This window comes from Symsagittifera roscoffensis, chromosome 10, assembly GCF_963678635.1.
Source record: "Symsagittifera roscoffensis chromosome 10, txSymRosc1.1, whole genome shotgun sequence".
Lineage (NCBI taxonomy): Eukaryota > Metazoa > Xenacoelomorpha > Acoela > Convolutidae > Symsagittifera > Symsagittifera roscoffensis.
The window spans coordinates 23,658,044-23,683,591 of NC_087071.1; the positions used below are offsets into that span (position 1 = coordinate 23,658,044).

General features: G+C 34.5%; 1 protein-coding gene across 1 annotated transcript in view; it reads left to right on the forward strand.

The window, feature by feature from the left end:
• Positions 1-25,548, forward strand: part of LOC134855384 (inter-alpha-trypsin inhibitor heavy chain H3-like) — a 109,806-nt gene that overhangs the window by 19,208 nt on the left and 65,050 nt on the right. The window contains exons 7-8 of the mRNA XM_063871889.1: positions 970-1,207; positions 5,666-5,790. Coding sequence (XP_063727959.1) covers positions 970-1,207; positions 5,666-5,790 — 363 coding nt within the window. The remainder of the gene's footprint in view (positions 1-969; positions 1,208-5,665; positions 5,791-25,548) is intronic.

Sequence of the window (25,548 nt, forward strand, 5' to 3'; positions counted from 1 at the left end):
GGCAAAAAAAATTGCGCGTTAATCATCTCAACTTGAACTACACTCGTCAAAGTAGCCCCAAATTCAAAGCCCTAAATTTTAAGGTGGGTATTAATAGTTATCAGACTAATGAACAATTCGTGACTTAATGAACAATTCGTCAAAAACTGCAAGTTTAAAAGGAAAAAAAACCGTCTAGCACAAATATCCTTAAATTTCTTCAAAAGTCGAAACAATAACAAACTGAAATTGTAGAGGATAAGAACAACTTCGCTCCAAAAGGTCAAAATTCACCTTCCTACCACCTAAAATTAAACAATAAAATAAAACCTGCACAGTTGTAATCATGCATGGTTCAGCTCTCATTGATTGAAAACGAGCTACAGTCTAAAAACTGTTTAAATTGCTGATACCCAGCTTTCTGTATTAATTTTGGTAGTGTTTTTTTTCCGGCCAAAACAAACTAAAATACCACATTTATAAATGCCATAACTCGTCGACTAGCAATTTTTTGTTGTTTGAAATCATCGGTCTTCATTATTGTTCTTCGATTAATTCAGAAGGCTTGTTTTTCGAACTTATTTACAAACATTTTTTATTTGTTAAGCATACAACTTTTTTCCATCAATATGCTCTGTAATTATTAAGAAAAACATCATATCTACCCTAACAACAAACTTCTAAATAACAAACTGTTAGCTACCAAAAAAGTATTAATCTTTTTTTTTCTTGAAGATTAGTTTTTGTCTGTTTTCTTTTTAAGCACAATTCTGGTCGGAACAAAAACGTTGCCCTTGTATGGCAACCATTGGTTTTGTCGTTTGTTATTTCAAAGAAATGAGATAAAAAATTTTTTTATTTTAAATAACTAAAAAATACAACAGGAAGCATTGTTTTTTTTTCGAAAAAAGCTATTTTAATAAAAGTTTCGATCAAATTGTTTATTTTTTTTATATAGCAGGAACTTTTAGGTATTCGTATTTTTCGCAGAACTCCTTCATCTCTCTACTTCGCAACCTGACCTCGATTGACAAATTCTCAATCATCAGTTTCTCATCTGACGTAGAAGTGTTCACGAACTCAAACAACCTCAAACGGTCATCAGTTTGGGATAAGAATAAGGAGCTTTTGTGGGATCATTTGAACCCGGAAAACTGTTTGTCTGTTGCGAATGAGTACAGCAAACTGAATGCGATCAACTTCATCAATGCACTGACTGCTGAAGGAGGCAAGTTGCAAGTTCACCAGTAGCGGATTTAGAGGGGGGGGAGCGAGGGTGCGGACATCTCCCTCTCTCAGTGATTCGACCACCTGCCGACCCAAAGGGTCCCCTTTTGTACAATTTTGAGATATCCATTTTCGGTTGACTGACTCTAAAGTTTTTCTGAGCCAAAAGGTAATAATTTTGAGGGGGCAGCGCGCGCCGAAAAACGCGATTTTTTTATCAACAAAGGTGGACAAAATTTTCAAAATTTTTCGAAAATGCAATACCCCCCCCCCTCGAAAAAACCTAAATCCGCCCCTGAATAAGTTTCAGAAAAGTTGAACTATAGATAAAGCCAAATTATTGGCAACATCTTTTCGGTCAGAGAATCTGAACGAAAATAAATAACCGCTCCTATTGACGTCGAATTTCATCTTATTACTGATTTTCACACGTAAGGACTCTTTTCAGAAAACTAGTTACCCTAAAATGATATCGTATTTGACTGATCAAACTGCTCAAGTTCACCAATATTGCCAACTATTTGCCATTGTTACATAAATAATAGCAAAAATAGGAACCGACAGAATTAATTAAAAAGAGCAATCTGCCAATTTTTAGCAAGTTTTGAATGCCAACTTAAGATTTAGGTGACCTTGAGACAAACTATCTGTCTGAACACTTAGCTTTTGCATGCTAAAATTATTTGAAATGGGTACTTTGTTGTTTTTAATGAGTTTTCTCTCCAAATTGAATGCTCAAATGTTGACAAAAAACCGGAGCAGACAGAAATAGTTAAAAAGAATAAACTGCCAATTTTTAGCAATTTTTGAATGCCAGCTTAAGATTTAGTTGACCTTGAGACCAACTTTTTGTCTAAACTCTTAGCTTCTGCATGCTAAAACTGTGAAATGTGTCATTTGTTCTTTTTATTGAATTTTCTCTCCAAATTGAAGGCCAAAATGTTGACAAAAAACTGGAGTAGACAGAAATAATTTAACAGAGCTAACTGCCAATTTTGATCATTTTTTGAATGCTAGCTGAAGATTTAGTTGAACTTGAGACCAACTTTCTGTCTGAACTCTTAGCTTTTGCATGCTAAAACTATCTGAAATTGGTCATTTGTTCTTTTTATTGAATTTTCTCTCCAAATTGAGTGCCAATGTTGTCAAAAAACTGGAGCAGACAGAAATAATTTAAAAGAGCTAACTGCCAATTTTGATCAGTTTTGAAAGCAAGTTTAAAATTTTAGGTGACCTTGAGACAAACTTTCTGTCTGAACTTTATCTTTTGCATGCTAAAATTATCTGAAATGGGTACTTGGTTCTTTTTATTGAATTTTCTCTCCAAATTGAATGCTCAAATGTTGACAAAAAATTGGAGCAGACAGAAATAGTTAAAAAGATTAAACTGCCAATTTTTAGCAATTATTTAATGTCAGCTTAAGATTTAGTTGACCTTGAGACCACCTTTTTGTCTGAACTCTTAGCTTTTGCATGCTAAAACTATCTGAAATGGGTCATTTGTTCTTTTTAATAAATTTTTCTCTTCAATTTGAGTGCCAATGTTGTCAAAAAATTGGAGCAGACAGAAATAATTTAAAAAAGCAAACTGCTGATTTTGAGCAATTTTGGAATGCCAGCTTAAAATTTAGTTGATCTCGAGACAAACTTTCTGTCCGAGCTCTTAGCTTTTGCATGTTAAAATTGTCTGAAATGTGTCATTTGTTTTTTTTTAATGAACTTTTTCTCCAATTTGAATGCCAAAGTGTTGTCAAAAAACTGGATCAGGCAGAAGTAGTTAAAAAGAGCAATCTGCCAATTTCGAGCAAATTTTGCATGCAAATTTGACTTTTTAGGCGAACTTGACACATACGTTTTGTCTGAAAAACTAGCTTTTGCACATTAAAATTTAAGGACAATTCCGCTTTTTAATTAATTCTGTCGGTTCTAAACTTTTTTCTCTATATATTAAATGCCAAATTGTTAGCAAAATGTTTTTAGTTCAAAGAATTTGAGCGAAATTAACCAAACTAAACACATGCTCTTTTTGAAGTCTGAAATCAGTTTTTTTTTTTCATTTCAACCGTATTTTTATAGTTTTAACAAATTTCTTGGTCAACGTCTTAAATTTTTGAAATTTTTCTAATCTTCAAGTTGAAAATAACTGAAAGTAATTCTTTGAAAATTTCTGTCTTTGAGAAGATGCATGTAAGTACTTTGAAGTAAGGACTTGAAGTTATATTTAGAAAACTGACCTCTAAAAAGCGCAATCGGATCTTTTTAACTATTCCCCCCTTTTGGACCTTGTTAACTATTCCCCCCTATGCATGTATCATTTTTAAAAACCATTTCTGTATAAAGTAAGCGTTTCAAAAATTTCACAATTTAGTGGGTTTTCATTTCCGCGCCTTCGTATTTGTGTTACTCACCACTTAAATAATACCCACGTAAAAAACTTTAAACAATATTTTTTGAAAATTGTTTTAAGCTATATTGAAAATGTGGCCGCCAAAGTTGAATTTCTGAAAATCGAAATAGGGGGGGGTATTTAACAAGATCCGCGCAATCAGTTTGGTTTGCTCTGTTGACAGTTAGAATTCAACTTTGAAAATTCGGCTGTAATTTCAACTCTATTTCACTGCCTCAAGGTCAAAATGATTTCAAAAGTTTAAGACGTTGTCCGAGAAACTTGTCAAAAGTTATAGTAACAAAAAGTCAAAACAGACAGAAATAAGTTTAAAAAACGATCTGTCAATTTTGTGCAAAATTAGAATGCAAATTTGAATTTTTAGGGGACCTTGACACATACCTTCTGTCTGAGAAGTATGCTTTTGCATGCAAATTTTGTCTGAAATAGGTCATGTGCGTTTTAAAAAAAATTTCGTGTGTTTCAACCATTTGCAAGTCTTTACATAACCAAGTAAAGAACCATTTTTAAATCATTTCAGAAACCAATGAGTCACATAAGAAACTAACCTAAAGTAGAAATAACTCAAAACAACTGTTTTTTTTTGCCGTTCAAGTTACTCAAGTTCACCAATATTGCCACTAATTTGGCATTTACTATCTTATATATTAAAAGTAACTCCGACGCAATGTTTAACTGAACTCAATGTTTTAGCTTAGTCGAATGCAACGTTTAAAAAACTCGTTAGGCTTAAAGTTTAAGAGAAGGCCAAGAACATTCTAGAACTTTCAAATTTTCTTAAGTCTGGAATATTCTAGAATTGTTTTTGACAAAAATTCAATTATGTAGACGATTCTTCAAGGCTAGACAGTGCCTGTCCATTTTTTCCAAAATTTTCGAAAGTTCTTAGATTGATTTCATTCTGAAACGAACCAACTAGTAACAGCAACCTCCTAGCTAGAACAACTAACTGTTTGCCAACCGATTTGCACTATGAATTGTTTTGAAATTTTCAGTTTCATCGCTTGCATAGCTTGCTTAGAAAAACAAACTTTTCGCCAATCGATTTGCTCTGTGAAAACTTGAGATAATTCAAAGTTTTATTGCTTCAATAGCTTCCTTAGAAAAACTTAAGCTTTTCGCACACTAATTTGCCCCTTGAAATAACTTGAAAAATTCAAAGTTTCATCGCATGAATCGTGTGCTCAGAAAAACGTTGAAATATTTCAAGTTTTCTCATAGACCGAATCGTTTTGTGAAAAGCTTAAGTTTTCAAAGCAAAGCTTTCGCAAACATTTTGTAAGCAAGCTTTTTGCAAAATAATTTTAAAGAAACTTTAATTTGAAGTTTTCAGAGCTTAAATAGCTCGCTTAGATAAACTTAAGCTTTTGGCATAACAATTTGGTCTATGAAACAAGCTGAAATAATTCCAAATTTCATAGCTTTAAAAGCTTGCTTAGAAAAACTTCAACTTTTCCTGAACCGATTCAGTCTATAAATTAACTTGAAATAGGTCAACGTTTCATAGCTCTAAAAGATTGCTAATTATTTCAAAGTTTCAGCTTGAATAGCTTGCTTAGAAAAACTTCAATTTTTCGGGAACCGATTAGTTCTACGAAACCTAAAGTTTTTCAAACCGATTTACGATATGGCTCAACTTGAAATTGTTCAAAGTTTCATTGCTTGGATAGCTTGATCGAAACTTTTTTTTTGTGAGCCAATTGATTATTGGAGGCGGGCTTGCTAGTATAACTGAATTGAAAGGTTGACTCTTTAAAAAAAGTAATGAAATGTTGAAGAGTTTCAGATTATTAGGCAAGCTGGACAATTCTAGAAGTTGACTCTTTGGGCGTTTTTTAAGAAAATGCTGCCGCGTTTTCGAAAATATGAATGATCATTCCCATGCACATAATGGATTTAATCCGTGGAAAAAAGTGTTCTATTCGACTGGAGTTGAGGTGCGAGGGAGGAAGAGGTGTGACTGTATAGCTGTACGCCATTGGAATTCAGTACTTCCCTTTCATGTGGTATCGAATTGTGCATTTCCGTGAATAAATTGTTCTTTGTTTTCAGATACGGACGTGAACCTAGCACTGTCTCGTGCAGTGGACTGTCTGCCTCAACCATACGACTACATTAATTTGATCTACTTCGTCACAGATGGAAACCCCAATGTGGGAGTCACAGACAAACGAAAGGTTTGCACTTTGTTGAAATTATTGTTCTGACTTTCGATACGAAAGTAACGGAATATTTGTGCTCGGGGTGGGTTTTTTTTTATTATTCAGACAAATTTCGACTTTTTAACTAGCCATTTTTGACGGAATTTTTTTATATCATTCAAAAGGTATTGCTGTCCTGAGATCAAATTTGAAAAGATTTTTCACCTGTGATCATTTTTCGTAAAGTTATGGGGGTTTAAAGATTGCCATTTTGGCCAATTTGGGACAATTAACGCGCGATATATTTCGCGCTATTAACGCGTAAGCGGAGAGTTAATCCGTCTTAAAATCGTTCCAAATTGGTTGAAAGAAGCTTATTTGCCATAACTGATTTGTTACAAGGAACTAAATCTATCTTTTTGTACTTTAAATGGCGTGTGGGGGGATGATTTTCATAAAAAGTTTCAAATTTAAATAATTTTATTTTTATTTTATTACATTTAATTTTTTAATGTTATTACTGCTCCATAAAATCTTAAAAAGCAGTCGGAATATTCAGGGCTTCGTCTTGATACGAGCAGTCTTGTTATTTTCTTGGTGCTCAGTTGAACGTCAAATCAACCCTACGATTGTTTCTTTCCAATAGCTATTCCATTCATTTTCACGTCTGATTTTCCGCTGCTTTTCTTAGATAGTATCTTTGTTTTTGTTTTTGCATTTTTTCAGGGTCAGTTTGTTTTGTAATTGCTGATTTTTTTGACGCTTCCTAGAAATTTTTGGTATACTCATTGTTTTAGGATGTTTTTTAAGATGTTGTGTTTTGTCATCTGCATCTGAAGTCAGAATACTTTCATTTTTTCCTTTTTTGTTCAATGTCATATATATGAATGATGAAGGAATGCGAGCCTAATATGGATAACTGTTGTACTTTATAGTTTACAATTTGCATTCGATACTATTTGTTTTGAGTGGCAACCTACTGTTGACAATTTTTTGAATAGGATTTCAGATGGTCCAAAACAGCTCCACAAAGTCATACGCCACACAATTTTCTACTAAGAGCGTGTGGCAACTGCAACAAAGGCTTTTTAAAGGTCAATGAATGTGCACTGAGTAATTGTGATCTTAATTATGGTTATCAAAGCCTCAAGTGCAGCCTTTTTCGATGTGATCCTGTGTGATATTGTGATATTTGACACTTTGTGAGATATTGATTCATTCTATCATGAATGACCCGCTCAAAAGTATTACCTAAACCAGGTAAAAGAGAAAATTACCTTCTATTCGATGGGTCTAGTTCTCTGCCTTTTCGGAAGAGAGGTTCAATTCTAGCATTGTTGAAACAAGAAATTTTTGTTCAGTCAAACAATTTTATAAAAGGTTTGTTAAAACTGGGAACAAAACCGGACAATTAATTTTTTTCCAGCAATATCAAATTCAACCAAACTAACCAAACTTAGTTTCTAACAATTTGATTATGTTTCATATTCAATTTTCGTTATGCATGCTAAATAGTTTGAGTTAACTTCCTGTTTACTGGCCAGTTTTACCGCAAAATTTGCCCCGAAACTGTTATTATATCAAAATCTGTACTCTTTTTACCTTGTTGTGATTTTTTTGCTTATGCTAGATCATTAAAAACACGAAAAAAAATATCTTCTCTGCTGTGGATTTTATTAAATTTTTAAAGAAAAATCATTTTCTTCTTATTCAGCGTTTTACGATTCTTTTGGTTTGAGAATTTATCCATTTCTGGTCTCTGTGGTTATACATGTTAGAAGTTTCTCCTAAACCAGTGTGTTTTTGAGGCTGGAATTTTAGTTCATTATCTACCCAGAGCTTCAAATAGTCCATACTTATTGTTTTTTCTATTAAATTAAATCAATTGCAATTTTGCGCTTTTCATCTAACAAAATTGCTACCTGCAATTCTTTTTGTTAAACTTGTTATCTACATCAAAAACTTTTTTAATCATGATTCGGTTATTGCTTTCGTTATGTCTGCTAGATGTATTGAGCTAACTTGTTTTCTGATTTTTTTTTCACTTGAAGTACTCAAACAATTTATTCTGTTTACTGGCCAGTTTTACTGCAATATTTACCATAAAAAAGTTATTATATCAAAATATATACTCTCTTTACCTTGTTGTTTTCTTGCCCCTGTTTGATCATTGAAGACACGAAAAATTTTTTCTTCTCTGCTGTGGAATTTTTGATTTAAAAAAATCCTTTTTTCTTATTCAGCGTTTCACGATTCAATTGGTATGAGATTCTATCTATTTCTGGCTTATGTGATTACAAACTTTAGAAATTTTTCCTAAATCAGTGTTTTTGTCGCTGCGTTTTTCAGTTCATTATCTACTCAGTGCTTTGAGTTTTTCATACTTGATGTTCTTTCGACTAAAATAATTCATCGTTAATTTGGCGCTTTCCATCTATCAAAATTGCTACCTGCAATTCATTTTGTTAAAATTGTTATCTACATCAAATAAAAGTTCTAATGATGACTCGGTTTTTGCTTTCAAAAACAACCCAACTCAATTTTTTACCATGATTGGATTTTGAAATTTAGCAGTTTATTTTCACATCATTGAGAAATTGCATTCCAAATCACCCCATGGTGATCAGTTACAGATACTTTCAAGATAAATTTCAATCTTTCAACTTGAAAAAGTAATCGAGTTTAGAAAATTTTAACTGGTACCAGTTTTTCTGGTTGCTGGTTTTCAATTTTTTAGGAAAAGAGTGTTACCTATTCTTATGCTTATCCAATCATGAAGTCATTTGATTTTCCTCAAAATAGAAAAAGTTTAGGTTGCCACAAAGTAAATGATTTATAGATGGTGCTATGATAAAATCATCCAGAAGTTTTGCAGTGTTAGAAGCGTGTAGGTTTTTACGGAATTGTGAGGAAAATGAACACCCGTAAAAGATATATTTTTTAATTTCTGAGTTGTAATTTGATGCTTGAAAAATTATAGTTAATATTGCTCGTTTTCTTTTGATTTTTCCTTAAAAAGTAGAAGTTAAAATCTCCACAAACAAAATAACTTTTAGCTGGTGCTGTTTTAGTATGATTGAAAATGTTTTCTATTGTCACAAGCGTCTGAATTTTACGGCACTGGGAGAAAACAAAACACACGCAAAAAGTGTATTTTTTTCAAATGATTGTACTGTGATGTTTCAAATTTTAATGTTGTTAATGCTTGTTTTTTTTCTCTTTGTTTTTCACGTTCAGTGTTCTGTTTCTCTTTCTTCGTTATGAAATAAGAAAATTTACTCGGGTTTGCTTTATTTTGAAAAAAGCCATCAGAATTCATGATTCGCCCTGTTTGGGATCAAGCTCGTTTTGCAGAAAGCAAACAATTTCTCCTTTATATCTAAAATGATTAAAAAAACAAAAATGAAGTCTAAATTATTATACAAAGGACGAAGCAAGTATTAATGAGTTATAGTATTATCTTCGCGTTATCACAGAGCTAACGTTTTTTCGTATTAACAGTCTTTAAGCTCTTTTCCAATTGAAATTTAAATTTACCCTAGATAAAAAATATTCGCTTTTTCAAATACACCAAAAATAACCTTAATGGAACAGAAACTGAGCCTGTTCACAAATTATTATCTTATGAACTCATTCTTTCATTATTTTGCCTTAAAACCAAATTCGCCTAGAGGAAACTATTGGTCTATGTAGTTCCTTCTATAGTTAAAAACAAACAGTCCAGCCAAAAACTAATCTTTGACTAACTCGATAATTTAAACCAACAACCTTTTACAAAATTTGTTACGATCTTTATGGTCAAAAAGAAGATTACAAGAAAATCATCGAAGTGTTCACAGAAACAGGATATCATCAAATGTGAATGAGACAACTACAACTGAAGCAACTAGCCAGACTTCCAACGCCAAGATAGTGATTTGAACCTTTCAAAATCCCCGCTGAAAGCAAAAATCTGCTTTTGGGATCCAGTATCACGGCTCGAATAAGAACGGAAACTATGCCAAGTGCCACCATAATTCATTCTTATAGAGGAAGAAGTGCTGAAGAGAAAATCAAAGTTTTGAGTAAGTATTCATCAACAGAACTTAAATATGTTGTCGTCTAACAGAACTTAAATATGTTGTCGTCTAACTGTAGTCAAATCTTGATAAAGTGTGTGAAGTTGCAATCAAACACCAGAAATTGATTGATGATATTACCAATAAAATTTGTCCTGAATTGATAGTAGGTGGCGAGCTACCTCCAATCTTATGCAACGAGGAAGTAAGATCTAAGGTTGAATTATATGATGACTACTTACACGACACTTACAGTAGTAAACAAGGTAAAAGTTGGAGCTTTCTGTATTCGGATAACAATCATCTTAATGATGATCTTGGTGGTCCGTTTGTGCAATTTCCGTCGTTCAATTGTATGCCGATGCACAATCTGCCACGATCAAAAACTGTAGAAGTTTATAATAGTCGCACTCAAAATAGTTTCACTAATCGCAACCAACCCTACTCTCGGACCCGTCTGTATCATCAAACCATTAACGGAAAAAATCACCATATAGTGACGTGCAGGTCCATTATCGATACTAGTTAAGAAAATTTCTCTAAAAAAGACTGGCATTTAATTTTTATGTGCAAACGCGCTATACGACTATTGTTTAACAACGTTTTACTCAAATATTTTTATATTGACTTGAATCCAACATCAACTAATTTTTACAGCACCTTTTCGCGATCGAAGCAAAACATAACTATTCAATCAGGTGATAATCACTGAAATCTGAGTTTACCAATAAACTAAAACAGCATCACAAAAAGCTGGTAAATTACAACAACAACATCAAATTCTTACAATTAAACTGTAGAAGCTTAGCATGGAAACGTTCAGATCTGAAAAATATAATGAAAACATTTGGCGAAAACAAAATTTTCGGCTTTTCAGAAACTTGAATTAATGAATCGAACGACCAACTTCTGTGATTTCTTGATTGTTCAGCTTACGTTGCTAGTCGATGCGAAACATCTGCGGAAGCATGCAAAAAATCAAAAGGTATTGGGGTTATTCTGCTAATACCTAAAATACTCAACCCGAAACCACGGCATGGCAAGACTTAAACTTACTTCATAAAAAATACGAGGGCATATGAATTGAAATCAAAACAACTTTGTTTTTTAAAAACGAAGGAAAAACGTTTTTAATTATATCATATAATCCGTGCAAAGCAAATGAAGATTTCATGAAATCCATGATGAACTAGCTAAATCAATTGACTATGCGCAATTCTTTTAATAATTTCAATTCAACTTTAATGGGTGATTACAATTTGAATTAACTTAATGAAGACAAAAAAGAATGTCTCGGTAAAATCCTTGTTCCTCACAAACTTTACGTTACTGACAAAACAGTACCCACTCAGTCTAAAACCCTCTTCAACTATATTATAGCCAAACTATACTTGAAAGATCAATCAAATAAAACAACGGTATTCACACTATCCTTCAAAACAGACCACTTAGCTACAACTTTATAACAGCAATACATCTTCCTGCTTAAACCATAACCAAAAATACGCAAGATCTACAATAAAAAATTACTCAGAAGAAAGTAAATCAAACTTTTCTAGAATCAGGTGGGAGAAGTTTTACAGGCAAAATGAACCTAAGTCAATATACATTACTATCACCAACAACATTGTGCTAAATTTTAAGAAATCTGCTGCACAAAAAAAAGCATTATCCAAAAGGACAAACCAAGAGTAAATTTAAGGGTGAACATTTCGTTTTGCAATTTTCAGCTCAAAAAAATTGAGCTTGAAAAATGAAATATTATCAATAATATTAGAAGTTCAAAAAAAATCCGCAAATCGTTTTTCTCTTCCAAAAAGTTTTTTTTTGGTGGAATAGTTACGAACAGTTTCGAAACGGTAAACCTGTTTAACCACAAAATTTCTTTTTCAGACTGCTTTTATGATAAAGTTCCGTTAACTTAACCATGTTTCCTCAACGATGACTTTTATTTAATTATTAAATAAGAGGTTTCCATCAGATTTTTTACCAGTGCTGAGTGCAAAATAGAACTTCTAAAACTCAATTATAAAAAGCAACTGGGACCGTCTGACAACCCAGCATGGGTACTAAAGATGGTTGCAATGAAATATACCCACATCTTACTTTCCCTTTCAACGAATATCTAGAGAAAACATCTTTCCCTATAAGCCTAAAAAAGCCATTCTCACACCAGCATACAAAATAGACAACCCAGAACTAACAGAAAACTACAAGCCAATCAGAATCAGGTGCATTATCTTTTATACAAACAAACAAACGAATATCCTCTATCGCAAGGCCTGTTTAACAACACACAATTCGGTTTCAGAGCCTCCTATTCAACAAAAGATGCAATCTTACTCTGCGCCGAGTTTTTTTGTGGCTTGATCCTTATTAGATTGTTCCAAAGCGTTCGACTCTATTGATCATAAGTTTTTGCAACAAAAATTTAAATCTCTGAACTTTTTTAAAAACGCAATTGAAATGATAGTTTCTTTAATCAGCAACCGACAACAGCCAACAATTGTTTTCATCAGCAACCGACAACAGAAAACCACACTGAATCAGAATGGATTTTATTGCACCAAGGTGTCCCTCAGGGAACCGTTTTGGTACCCCTGATCTTCAATTGGTTTATCAACGTTTTAAACAAGCAGTTACCTAACTCGTGCGAAGTAGTACAGTATGCAGATTTCACGCTGATTTTTTTTTGCTACAATCAAAATGCTGATATAGCAATAAAAAAACTAGAAATTAAATGCAAAATTTTATCAAACTATTTTATAGGCTTTCCGTAAAAATGAACAATTAAAAAACGGAACTTATCATTTTCAGAAGAAAACATTCGCGAAACCATGAAAACAAAAAAATTTCATTTACATTAGACCAGAACCTTTCTGAAGGAAAATCCAAAGTCAAATATTTCGGAGTGACGTTAGATCATTTTCAATCGTTACAAGAAGAAGGTGTTAAACTGATTTTGAGAAAAACGGACTGCGGAATTAAAACGGTACAATCAATCAAAGAACCCTTTTCAATCAAAACTCGCCTTTTACTCATGATTGCATTAGTTACAAGGCATCTTTTTATTCGTCCGTACTCTTGAGTGGAATATCAGCAAATTTACTGATTTCAATAAAAAAACAACAGAGCTTGGCCAGAAAATCTGCTGCGATTGTGCTAACTTTGACTCATCGTCTGATTTAAAACTAAAAAATAATATTATTTCCTCAACCCATGTTTCTTGATTGATAACAAGGACACCACTTTTAGAAAATCAAAACCAATTGCTACCTACCTAGTTTAGTAAAACGGTTCAAAAACTTAATAAAAACAACTATATCGAAACAAATATGAGAACTAAAAAGTTGTACTTCGTAGAAAGATATAACGGACAATTTGTAGAAAACTCATTTTTTAAACAACCAGTAATGATGTGAAATAAAGTTATAGCTGACAAAGTTAACTCATCAGTTTTTCGATTATACAAACAAACGAAGATCAAAATTAAAAATTACTTTCTATTACTATTTAAGGAAGATCTATCAGTGGCAACCTGTGGTAAATAATCATGGAAAAGTTTCAAGTACATTTTGGAAAAAAAGTAACTCTTGGTCATAATTTCGATCCAAAACAGTTTTTCAAATTTTACTTTGTTATTATTGTAAGCTTATCTTCAATTAGTTTTACATTAATATTTGACATACACTTGCACATTTGAAATTAGTTTCATTTTGCAGTTTTTGTGTTTTTCTTCGCATTATCACATAGCTAACATTTACTCGTATTAACAGTGCATAAGCTCTCTTGCAATCTGCAAGGTTGCATTATCACAACCAACCTGGATCGCTTGCGTGTTCACAAAAAGGAATAATTGAACTGACCATCTGAGGTTGTTCTGATTTTTTTTGAATAAAAAGTCAAAAATACTAATTTTTGTTTTCTGTTGGATTAGACTCCAATTAGCATTAAGTTTTTAAAATTTGGCTGGAAAAAATCATAAATCCAGTTGAATTTTAAAGTAAGTTTGAAAAAAGGGGGTAAAAAGTCCAAAAAACCCTCTCAATCTTCACGGAAAAAAAATTGTTCAATTAATATATAAATATTGAGTTACGACTTTAAGTTTGCAAACGTATGAGTGGTTGCTTTCATAAAAATTTTTATATAAACAAATGTTCTAGTTGTCCTGTTTATACTACTCAACGAATGGTTTTCCTCTGCAAAAAATAGAGGAAAATTTAAACTAGGTAAGAAACAGAGAAAGGAAAGGCAAACGCGCCTGGCGAGGGAGGATAATCGGTTACTTACGCACGTAGTTGTCCGTAGTTCTGATAACCTCACAAAGCATGGCTCAAATTGCTGCGCCAATTCTACCTTGGAGATGGCTACGCATACTTCTAAAGAGAACTGATGATTGGCGACCTCTGTTGGAATATGTGAAAAACATGAGAATTGCATTTGTCGAGTTTTTTTTTCTTGATAAATTCTTAAATAGTGATAATATTCCCGATTTTCTCAAGTTCCGGGTTCCAAAAACTATTTGTTTTTCTGAGCTAGCTGTGCTAAGTTTTCAAAAAAGACTACTGAAAAATTAAGGTAAAGTAGACATCGTTTTATCCAAAAAATTGAAAAAAAACGGCTACCATCGGTAGTCTTCATTTTAAGTCAAAAACCTTTGTAACAAACAAAATTGAAATGAACGCTAAGTTGCTTAAATTATAAACTCATACGTGATAAAAGTCATTTAAGACTCAGATTAACTAGAGCTCAGCCCGCTAGATTATACCGTTTGGTTAAAGTAAATAAGAGTGAAATACTACTTCGACGGTTCAATCAATTCCTGGCAGTAGTTATCAAAATCTGATCATATTTTAATCCACCTTTTCCAAAAAGTTCCTGGCGCAAACATTGAAACATCTACGTTAGATATTCGTGCAAAACTCGAAAAACTAAAACTCGACAAAATTAACAAATTGTTTCACTAGACGTTAACAGTTTGTAAGCAAACGATCTCGTATCAGAAGCGATTGAAATGGCCTTACATAGATTGAATACAACTGATTGCGCACCAAATATAAGCGTTTAATTTTTAAAATTCTGCTTAAATTAGCCGTGGCAAATGTTTATTTCAAAAGCAAAGGAAAATGGTATTTTCAGAATGATGAGTTGGCCATGGGTGCATCATTGCCAGTAATTTTGGCTAATATTTGGACGCAATTATTCGCATGTATTATTGCATGTATGGTTCTGTGAACTCTGTCGTAACTTATTAGACATTGCAATTTGTAGTAATGAAAGAAAACTGCTCGAAAGATAAGTAGACGACATAATTTGTACAGTTAAAAGAAATCAAAATACAGTACTTAATAGGGTGAACTCGTTGCATAAGAACTAACATATTACTATACAAAAGCCGAGGAGAAAAAGGAACTTGTTTTTTTGGACTTGATAATTGTAGTAAATCATCAAAGGAGATCACATGCAAATTGTTTCATAAATCCATTATTACTGAAATTGTTTTGAACTTTCATAGCTGCGCACCCCTCCAGCACAAAAGGAACATTGTAAAAGGAACAATACATAGGTTGTTTTGATGTACCAGTAACTGGAACAATTTCGACGGAACATTAAAAAGGAACAAGGAAATTTGAAAAAAAGCAATACCTAGAATCTTGGACATCAAAAAATGTTAATAATACATTAGAAAAAAATCAAAAACGAAACATCAAAAACTTCAAACAAAGCAAAAACTGAAAGGCGCCTCGACAAACAGAGGTTTTTTCTACAAGTTCGAGTGAACTTAAGTTCGAAATAGAAAGAAAGACTTCAAAGATCAAGCTCGATAAAGTTCATTTTCACAACGCGCAGACCGAAAATCTGCCTGACGTCACTTAAGTCAATTTTTGATTGCAAAGTGAAGACTCATGTGGTCTATGAAATAAAATGCAGTCCATGTAGTTCCACCTATGTCGGGCAAACGTGCCGACATTTAAACACAAGGATAACAGAGCTTCGAAAGAGAGACTTGCCAAAAAATTGTTTTCATCTATAATATGTTTAAATGCGAGTGACAGCTATCTCCCATGTTTAGGCATAATAATTTTGCCTGTTTAACGAAAGAGTTTTTTCATTTTTAAGCTATATCAAATATTGCAATGCGTAAGGAAAGTTTTCATTTAGTTTTTCGCAAGGTCATTGTTTTTCAGTATATTTTTGCGAGGCCAAATTAAGTTTTTCGCTCTGTCTGTATACCTGCTTTTTTAAATTAATTTTATTATGTCCGTCTACCCGTCTACTAACTTTTTAACTTTCAGCTATTTTTTATCTAATCCATAATGTATATTTAAATGCGGGCTTCACTATCTCGCGCTATGTTTAGGCTCTTTCAACGTATTAAATTTGCATGTTTAATAAAACAATTTTAAAACGTATAATCTATATCGTTCGTAAATTGCTATGATTAGGGTCTTTTCGATTTTCCAGTTTCAATCAAGTGTTTAATTCATTATTTTTGCAATTAGCAACCTAATAGTAGAATCTTGTCAGAATTTCCTAGGTACTGCAATTCTGACCTCCGAATATGAATAACCAAATCCTTTTAGTTTACGAGATAGGCAAATTTCGAGATTTTTCTAGTTTTTGAAAAAATTTACTTTATAAAGTTTCTCGTATTTCAGAACTTTCACGCTGTGTTAGCGGTTGTCAGGGTACTTTCAGGTGTTGCAAATCTTACCTCCAAATCTCACATCACAAATCCTTGAAGCTTTCGAGATTTCACGTTTTTTTAGGATTTTTATTCAATTTTTTTCAGAAAAGTTAGATGCAATAAATTTCACAAAACTTGATATTTGCATTTCTGTGGTGAGGCTCAGTCAAGGTACTCTCAGGAGTTGCAATTTTGCCTCCAAATATGACTGTTTAAACTTTTGTAGTTCAAGATACGAAGTTTTTTTTATTTTCTCTGAAATTTTAGAAAAACTAAGATGTTAAGAAATTCCAAAACGTTGAAGATCTCAGTCCTAATATTGGAATCTCTGAGGGTACTCTTAGGGTCTTGCGAAACTTGCCACTGAATATGGCTGCTCAAACTCTTGTAGTTTTCAAGATATGACGTTTTCTAGGATTTTCTCAAAACTTTTGAGAGAACGTAGATAAAAATGTTTCATACAATTTGAAAATACCATCTATGTACTGAAGCTCTGTCAGTATACTTTCCTGAGTTGCGAATTTTTCCTCCAACTCTGACTGCTCAAAACCTTGCAGTTGTCCACCCACATATTTGTCGTTTTTTATGATTAATCTGAATTTCCTAACCTGCACTTGGGGCAGTAAGAGTAATCTCAGGGGTTGCAATTTCGGCCTCCAATTAAGAATGCCCAAACCTTATCTTTTTTAGTTTGAGAAATAAGACAATTTTTTTGTTTTTTTTTTTGGTAATAATTAATAACTCAAGTTACAAATTATTTCACTAAAGTGAAATTCCCAACCCTGTAGTTGTGTGCTGTCTGAGTACCTTCAAAGATCAAATATTGCCATTAAATCAGACTGTTGAAGTCTTGGTAAATTTCGAGATGTGAATTTTTTTCTCGTTCTCAAAAAAAATAAATATTTTTTTGAAAACTTAGGGTAAAAATTATCAAAATCTTGCAAATCCTGCGTCAAGCTGCGACTGCCCAATTGCTTTTAGTTTCCCAAATGTGACGTTTCTTAGTTCATTTTAAAATTTTTGAAGAACTTTTATGAAACTTAACAACATTTTATGGTTCTTCAAAGTTTGTATCAAACAAATTTTAAGAAAAATTGCAAAATTTGTAAGTATGAACCCTGTATTCGGGTACTGTCAGAGTACACTCAAATTTTGCAGATCTTATATCCAATTTGTGCGGTTTACTATGAGTACCGGAGGTGCATTCCACGCTAGTAATTATGATAATTAGATAAGTTAGCAATGTTCGCGTCCCTCGATGGTTTAGCAATGGCCGCATCCGTCGCTGTAATTCTGGCATACTTATGGCTGAAAAAGTTGGAGTTTCCTCTAAGACAAGAAAAATTGGTGGGAACGGAGATACAGCGAATTAATGACAAAAACGGTTTGTTGCAGTATGAAAGTCACATATAGATCAAAAGGGGTTGAATGCAAGACTTGCCGAAACTGGTATCATCTATAATGCGGAAAAAGATCCGATGACGTATACGCATCAGTAACTGAGATAGTCTGGTACTGTGAAAGCTGCTGCCGCGCTAAGAACAAGGAGAAAGATACTCCCCAGGTGAAATTGTTCCTCAGGTATGTGGATGACATTGTTAAAACAGTCAGAAGGGAGCCGAGTTGTCTTCTCGATGCCACCAATTCTCTTCATCCAAACCTGCAGTTCACTGTAGAGGGAAATAATTCGGAGGGGATTTTGCCGTTCCTGCTGCCGGATTTGAACATAATTGTATCGCAGGATAGGGGTGTAACTTGCAGTTGGTATCAAAAACCAGATACAGGGACAATACTGAACTATAGAAGCTGCGACCTAACTCAGTGAAAGCGGTGTGTTATCCAAAGTACTGAACAAAGGGTTTTTAGGAGTACATCTAGCTGGGAGCACTTTGATAAATATATGGAAACTAATAGGGCGCAATGGCTGTCAAATCAGTACTCTGTAAATTGGTCCGCAAAGGTAGCGGCAGACGCCGTTTGCAAAATCATCGAGGGTAAGGGCAAGACTCTGGATAGTGAGAGTTGTTTGTCAACATAATCACCAAAGGATGTGAAGCCCCCAATGCTGATGGTGCAATATAGAGGTAATATAAAGCCATCATTTTGCTAACAGGTTACGAATTTTAACTAACGTTCAAGTGGTTTTCAACACAAGAAAACTAGAATCATAATTACCATCACTGAAGTCAGCATTTTCTAATGACCTCAAGTCAAGAGTGGTTTATAAACTGTCATGTAGTGGATGCACTTCCACCTATGTCGGACAAATTGTTCGACATTTGACCACTAGAATTGAGGAAAATAAGAAAGCAGACTCACCGGTAGGCCTCCACTTTCAGCAATGCCAACTTGAGGGAAATAGCGCAGATCTTAGCTGGGAAGTTATAGATAGATCAAACAACCAAACAAAATTGTTAACACTAGAGGCAATACTTATTTGAAAAGAGAAACCGGGCATGAACACGCGCGATGAGTTTAGGAGCAGGGAACTAACACTGATAATTTAGTCCCAGATTTTTTTTGGTTTTTATTTAAAACGTACTTGTCTAAATGGAAATTATGACTCAGAGACTTCCAGACTATTTAATTTTAAAAAGTTTAATTAATTTTGGAGTTTAAAATTATTTTTATCTTAATAGTAATTTAGAAGTCAACTGTGATTGGCAAATTTTTTAACATGATGGTTTAGAAACAAAATGTATATGATTTACTGTAAATAATATTTGTAAATTGATGGTTATTGTCATTTGGATTAGTTTATTGTAAAAATCCTGACGATGCACATAGTTGCGAAAACTTTTGAAAATTACTTTTTTAAAAAAAATCTTTCCGATAATTAGATACTCATAAACATTAATATTAATCTCGATTGTAATTTTTTTTGACGGTTATTACTTTGACTTTTAGTTGTGTATATTTAGTGATGCTAGTTATAGCGAAAGCGTTTGTATTTTAATTAAAGTTTTATTGACTTATAACTATTTTAAGCAAATGTCTCAGGATTAATTTATGATCGATTATCATTTTGTTAAATTGTAATTCTTCTAAGCCTGATGATGCACTAAAGCGTAAATTACATTTTTAAGAACGCGTTAAAATTGTAAATACAAACAAACGATTTCGCACATTTTTGTGCATCTTCAGGTTTTAAAAACTCTAAACTATCTGTACAAATTGATCAAAGATCATAAAAAATGTCATACACATCATTATTTCAAAATTTTAAAAATTCAACCAATCAAAACTTTACAAATATCACTGAAATTTTGTAACAACTATAATGTAACAATTTTTAAATATTTTGTCACAACTTTTTGAGTGTTTCACTCTTTTTGTGTTCACAATTTCGTTTTGTCGCTAATTTTCATGCTAACATGTAAGTTGTTTCAAAATTTTGTTGTTTTAGCCAGAATTTTTTGATTCTGGAACTATAGCCCTAGTGTCAGCTCCCTACTTCTAAACTCGTCGCGTGTGTTAATTTAATTGCCGGTCTCTCTTTCCTAAAGTGCAGCGCCTCTAATGTAAGTAACTTGAAGCGGCTGGACGCCTGGTCGATTATTTTCCGTTTAAACTCAGACTTACCAATCTCACTACCACACTGCCTTTTATGCTGTCCAACTGGGGTATCCTCTTTTCGGTGTTCCTCAATCCTTGTGGTGAGATGTCGGACCGTCTGGCCAACATAGATGGATTTGCACCCACAACATTCAAGTCTGTACACCATTTTTGATTTCAGTTCACTGGAAAAGGAGGATTTTAGAGAGGGCATACAAGTTTTCATTTTCCTCGTCGTGAATCATATCAGCGCATTGGTGATATCGCGCACTTTTTTTGCTGAATTCTGACAGTGGTTCCCCCTATATTTGACCATCAAGATGGGTGGTGAATCACTGATATAATCACAGGGCTTCTTCTTCTCAGCCATGTTCTTTTTGTTTTTGCCCTCGCTGATGATCTTTTCAAGGGCTTAGGATGCAACCCGCGAAGACCAACTTTCCGGATATTGGTTATTCAACCACTGCTCACGGTTGTTTTTCATATCTTCATCATATTCTTCCCATGTTGACGTACTGCGGAAAACCCGGTGAACAGTTCCTTCAATCACACTTCTCCTGTACTGAAGGGGCGCAGCTTCTAAAATTTAACAAAAAGTAAAATAAGAATTTTTTAAAATTGTTAATTCAAACGTTTTCGCACATTTTGTGCATCGTCAGGATATAAAATTTTTTATTTACAATAAAATGATCAAAGATCATGTATGAAATTCAAAAAGAACATGTTAGAAATTTTTAACCAATCACATTCTTACATCTGTTATTACGTAATCATTATTTCATCGAGTATGACAATTTCCATACTTTTTTGTTACTTGAGTCATAATTTTTCGATTTGATGTTTTATCCAAACTGACATGTCAGTTTATATTTTCAAAAATTGCAATTTTTAGTCATGTTTAAACATGTACTATAATTTTAATGTCAGCTCCCTGCTCCTGAACTCCTCGCGCGTGTTAATTCTGGGGCGTTCTTTCCAAATATGTAAGGCCTCCAGATTGAGGAGTTTCTGTATGTTACTTGATTGATCTATAATCTCAGACTTAAGCTCAGCGCTCTTACCATCCCTGTCACATTCTCTCAAATGTTGCCCTACTGGCGAATCTTCCTTGTAATCTTCCCTACTGGCGAATCTTCAGGAGCAGGGAGCTGACATTAAAATTATAGTACATGTTTAAACATGACTAAAAATTGCAATTTTTGAAAAAATAAACTGACATGTCAGTTTGGATAAAACATCAAATCGAAAAATTATGACTCAAGTAACAAAAAAGTATGGAAATTGTCATAATCGATGAAATAATGATTACGTAATAACAGATGTAAGAATATGATTGGTTAAAAATTTCTAACATGTTCTTTTTGAATTTCATACATGATCTTTGATCATTTTATTGTAAATAAAAAATTTTATATCCTGACGATGCACAAAATGTGCGAAAACGTTTGAATTAACAATTTTAAAAAATTCTTATTCTACTTTTTGTTAAATTTTGGAAAAAAAAATAACCTCGGCGAAGAGTGAATGATAGATTGTTTGTTGTAAAAATACAAACAAAAAATTTTTAGATCATTTTTATTTTTCTCAGAATAGTCTTAATTTTTCTTTTTTCTTTTCTCATCTTAACAATGAGTTTTCGTACATTTGAGTTAAAATGGCATGGGTTGTAGCTGCAAGCTCTCTATTTCATAGCTTGAATACCTTACGACCAGCAGAGAAAGCGGAACTGGACGAACTGGTATACGCTGAATCGAGATTATCGCTGAATCCTCATACCGTGAGGAAGAGACAAAATTTACAGACTCTTCTGGAAGAGCATCCTCTGGTGGACAAGGAGATAATTCTTTGGCACGACGTATTGAATAACAGTTTGTCGAAACACCGAACCAATGCCAACACGCTTTATCCTCTGGACGATTTAATTTCGTATTTGCAATCAAAGCGACATCGGTTTAAGGCGATTCTGGCAGAAGAACCAGAACGACAGATATCTTTGATTCTCTGATGCGTACAGGGATCTTGATAGTCCCAACAACGAAATTGATCTCGAGAGGCAAGAGGCAGGATCCCGCTTTGGTGAGACAATACCTGGAAGTTCATCAATCGAGCGAACTTGAGTTGAAGTCATTGCGAGTTGTGCTGACACATAGAGAGAACTTGCCCGGGATATTCTCAAAGATAAGAGCGCGGACTCAGAAACCATCACAAGGACGACGCAAGGCGAAGGCACGCAGAGAGGAAACAACGACTGACGTCTCTCTACCATCGGCTGAAAGGGCGCGGATTGGGTAAGTGAATCTACTGTGTGAATTATCCTGCTGAGAGCCGCTTGAGTTTAAGTGCTCGTGGCCTGCAGGATAATGACCGCCGTAGTTTTGCCCCCACCGATGCTGAGATGGATACTCAGGAAAAAACAAACTTGGAAATTAGTTTTGAATTACCTGAAGTATTCAAATAAATTAAACAACAATTTCCATCGATTGAAGTTTTTACGGAAATGTCAAAGCAAAGACATAATACCAGATTTTTTGAGATTTCGGGTGCCAGAAAATGGGGTTTTTTCGGACCAAGCGGTGCATAGCTTTCAATTAAAACTCCTAAGAACAGAGATAAATCAGGCAAGGTCAGAAGAGAAGAAGATAGACGATGATCTAGCTAAGGCAAGAGAGGTAGTGCGGAGAGGGATAGATGAACAATGGTGGCCCTCAATAGCATTTTATCTAAAGCTCCAGGCTAGAATTGCTATCCATGACATCAAGGATAGACATGAAAAGAAGTTAAAAAAGCTAGCAAAGCGGCAGGACAGACCGTTAATGAAAGTGAATGACAAATCGGTCAGAGCACTAGATGGCATTGAGCTACCCAAGTGGGTTCATGAAGTGTTAGGTTTTGGCCCAAAGCACCCGGTGAGGGATCGTTTCAATGAACTTCACTTTCTTGCGGACATTGATAAATTTTTATCTGAGCTTAAATCGCAAAAGGTACCAGGTGAAAAATTATGTGAAATTGAAGCTGCTGCAAAATCATACGCTAAACGTGTGCGGCAAACACCGTCGGATAGAGGGATTGAGAAAGCCAGGAAGTATTTGAAGGACAATGGTCTCTTGGCAGTCCCATTCGATAAAGGTGTTGGCTTCTGTGTAATGAAGAAAACGACATATGAGGCTAAACTAACTGAGCTGCTGCAATCGGAACAATTTAGCGAAAAACCAGGTTTAACTGATAGTGTTGTTATGAAAATTGAGAAAGACATCAACAAAGAACTGTTGGCCATGAAAAAGAAAGATGAGATCGATGAGGCACTGTATAGTAGGCTTAGGTCCGCGGGAGGGCAGCCAGCTCGATTATATGGATTGGCTAAAGTACATAAGAAAGGAACCCCTCTCCGTCCCGTACTGTCACTGCCAGGGAGCTCATATGAACATCAAAATAAAACTTTGGCCAAATTTTTTGACAACATTGAGGGGGCAAACATTGAGACAAACACACAAATGGCTCGGGAGATCATAGAGAACATAGATCTAGACTATAATGAGAGTATTATCTCCCTGGATGTCAAAAGTTTGTACACTAATGTCCCACTAAAGGAGGCAATAGATATAGCACTGAGGAAACTGTACGAACAAACTAGTCCTCCTAGACTGGCACGCGGAACTATGAAGAAATTGTTGAACATGGCTGTAAGTAAGGTGCACTTCAAATGCATTGGTTTATGGTACGTACAAAAGGATGGGTTGGCAATGGGTGCATCCCTTGCTGTCATTCTTGCCAATTTATGGCTAAAGGAGTACGAATATGCATTAATGAAGGAAGTACCTGCGTTGACACAGCTAAATGAAAACCGGAATGGCCTATGCCCTGATTGCGAGCGGAGGGTAAAATTCAGAAGTAAGGGGATCGAATGCGAAGCTTGTTTAAATTGGTACCATTTAAAGTGTAGTAATGTATCCGGCAAAGAATATGAGCAAATCTCAGAAATGGTTTGGTATTGTAAGAGATGTAAAGAGCAGCGAGATCAAGAAAAACCAACAGAAAATGTCAAAGCGTTCCTAAGATATGTAGATGATATAGTGAGGACGGTAAAGGGGGATCCAGATATAGTGTTAAAAGCAGCTAATGGGCTCCACCCCAACTTACAATTCACTATCGAAAATCCGGATTCGAACGGAGACTTAGCCTTTCTAGATTTGAACATTAATGTGGACTCACGAAAAAAGGTAACATGTGGATGGTATCAAAAACCAACGGATACTGGGACTATCCTTAACTTCAGAAGCTGCGCTCCATTGCAATATAAACGCAATGTAGTTGAGGGTACTGTTCATCGGATTTTTAGAAATACATCAACATGGGAAAACTTTGACAAGGCAATGAAGATTAATAAAGAACAATGGGCGGATAATCAATACCCTGAAAAATGGTCAGATGGTGTCGTATTAAGAACGTTGAATCAGATCATCGACCGAAAAACTGACACACGAACAACGGTAACATCAGTCAAGGAAGATCCTTTAAAGGTCAGTGCACCCATTATAACATTACAATACCGGGGTAATGCATCGGAGTGGTTTGCTGCCAAACTGCGTCAAAACGCCGGAGCCCAAGTGATATTTACTACGAGAAAGCTCAAGACTTGCCTACCGTCCCTTAAATCTCCCTTTGCGAAAGATTTGAAATCCAGAGTGGTCTACAAGCTCACATGTAGTGGATGTAATTCCACCTATGTTGGACAAACGGTCCGGCATTTGACCACGCGGATTGAAGAGCATCACAAGGAAGATTCGCCAGTAGGGCAACATTTGAGAGAATGTGACAGGGATGGTAAGAGCGCTGAGCTTAAGTCTGAGATTATAGATCAATCAAGTAACATACAGAAACTCCTGTAACATTCGCCCGGAAGATACATATCGACGGATAACAAAACTAAGTCTTAAGACGACTGGCTAGCGTCTAAACAGAGCTTTGCATATTTTTCACCGTCTCTACCAAGCCAGTACTTTTCGGTGGTCTTTCTTACATCGGGTCGACAAAAACGTTACTGCTCTCCGGCTTCGACCAGAACGCTCAAATTAACTGAATTACATGCAAAAATAGTGAGCTCATGGCTGGGTCTCAGTATCCCCAGACCACGAGGTCACTCCTAAAAACAGGGCTACTACTTATCATATTACTATTGTTTTTGTTCAGTAGATAAAAATCATCATCTCCATCGAAGATGGATCAACCCTTTCCCCCAACTCCTAGCTTCTCATCCTTATCAAAATGAATCCAGTTGTTAATTAAATTCAATTCAGGACATGACAAGAAGCTAAAAGTTTATATAAAAGGCTAAAAGTTCCAGTCCCGAAACCCTTCCGGATTCTTGAATCCAGTGAATCAAGCTCCTTAAGTTCAATTTCACGCCAATCCGGAAGGCTGGTTCTCACCCTTCACCGTTGTTGGCAACGGCCTTGCAACTATTGTAGCAGCACAATAGTTGCAACTTGGAACGTT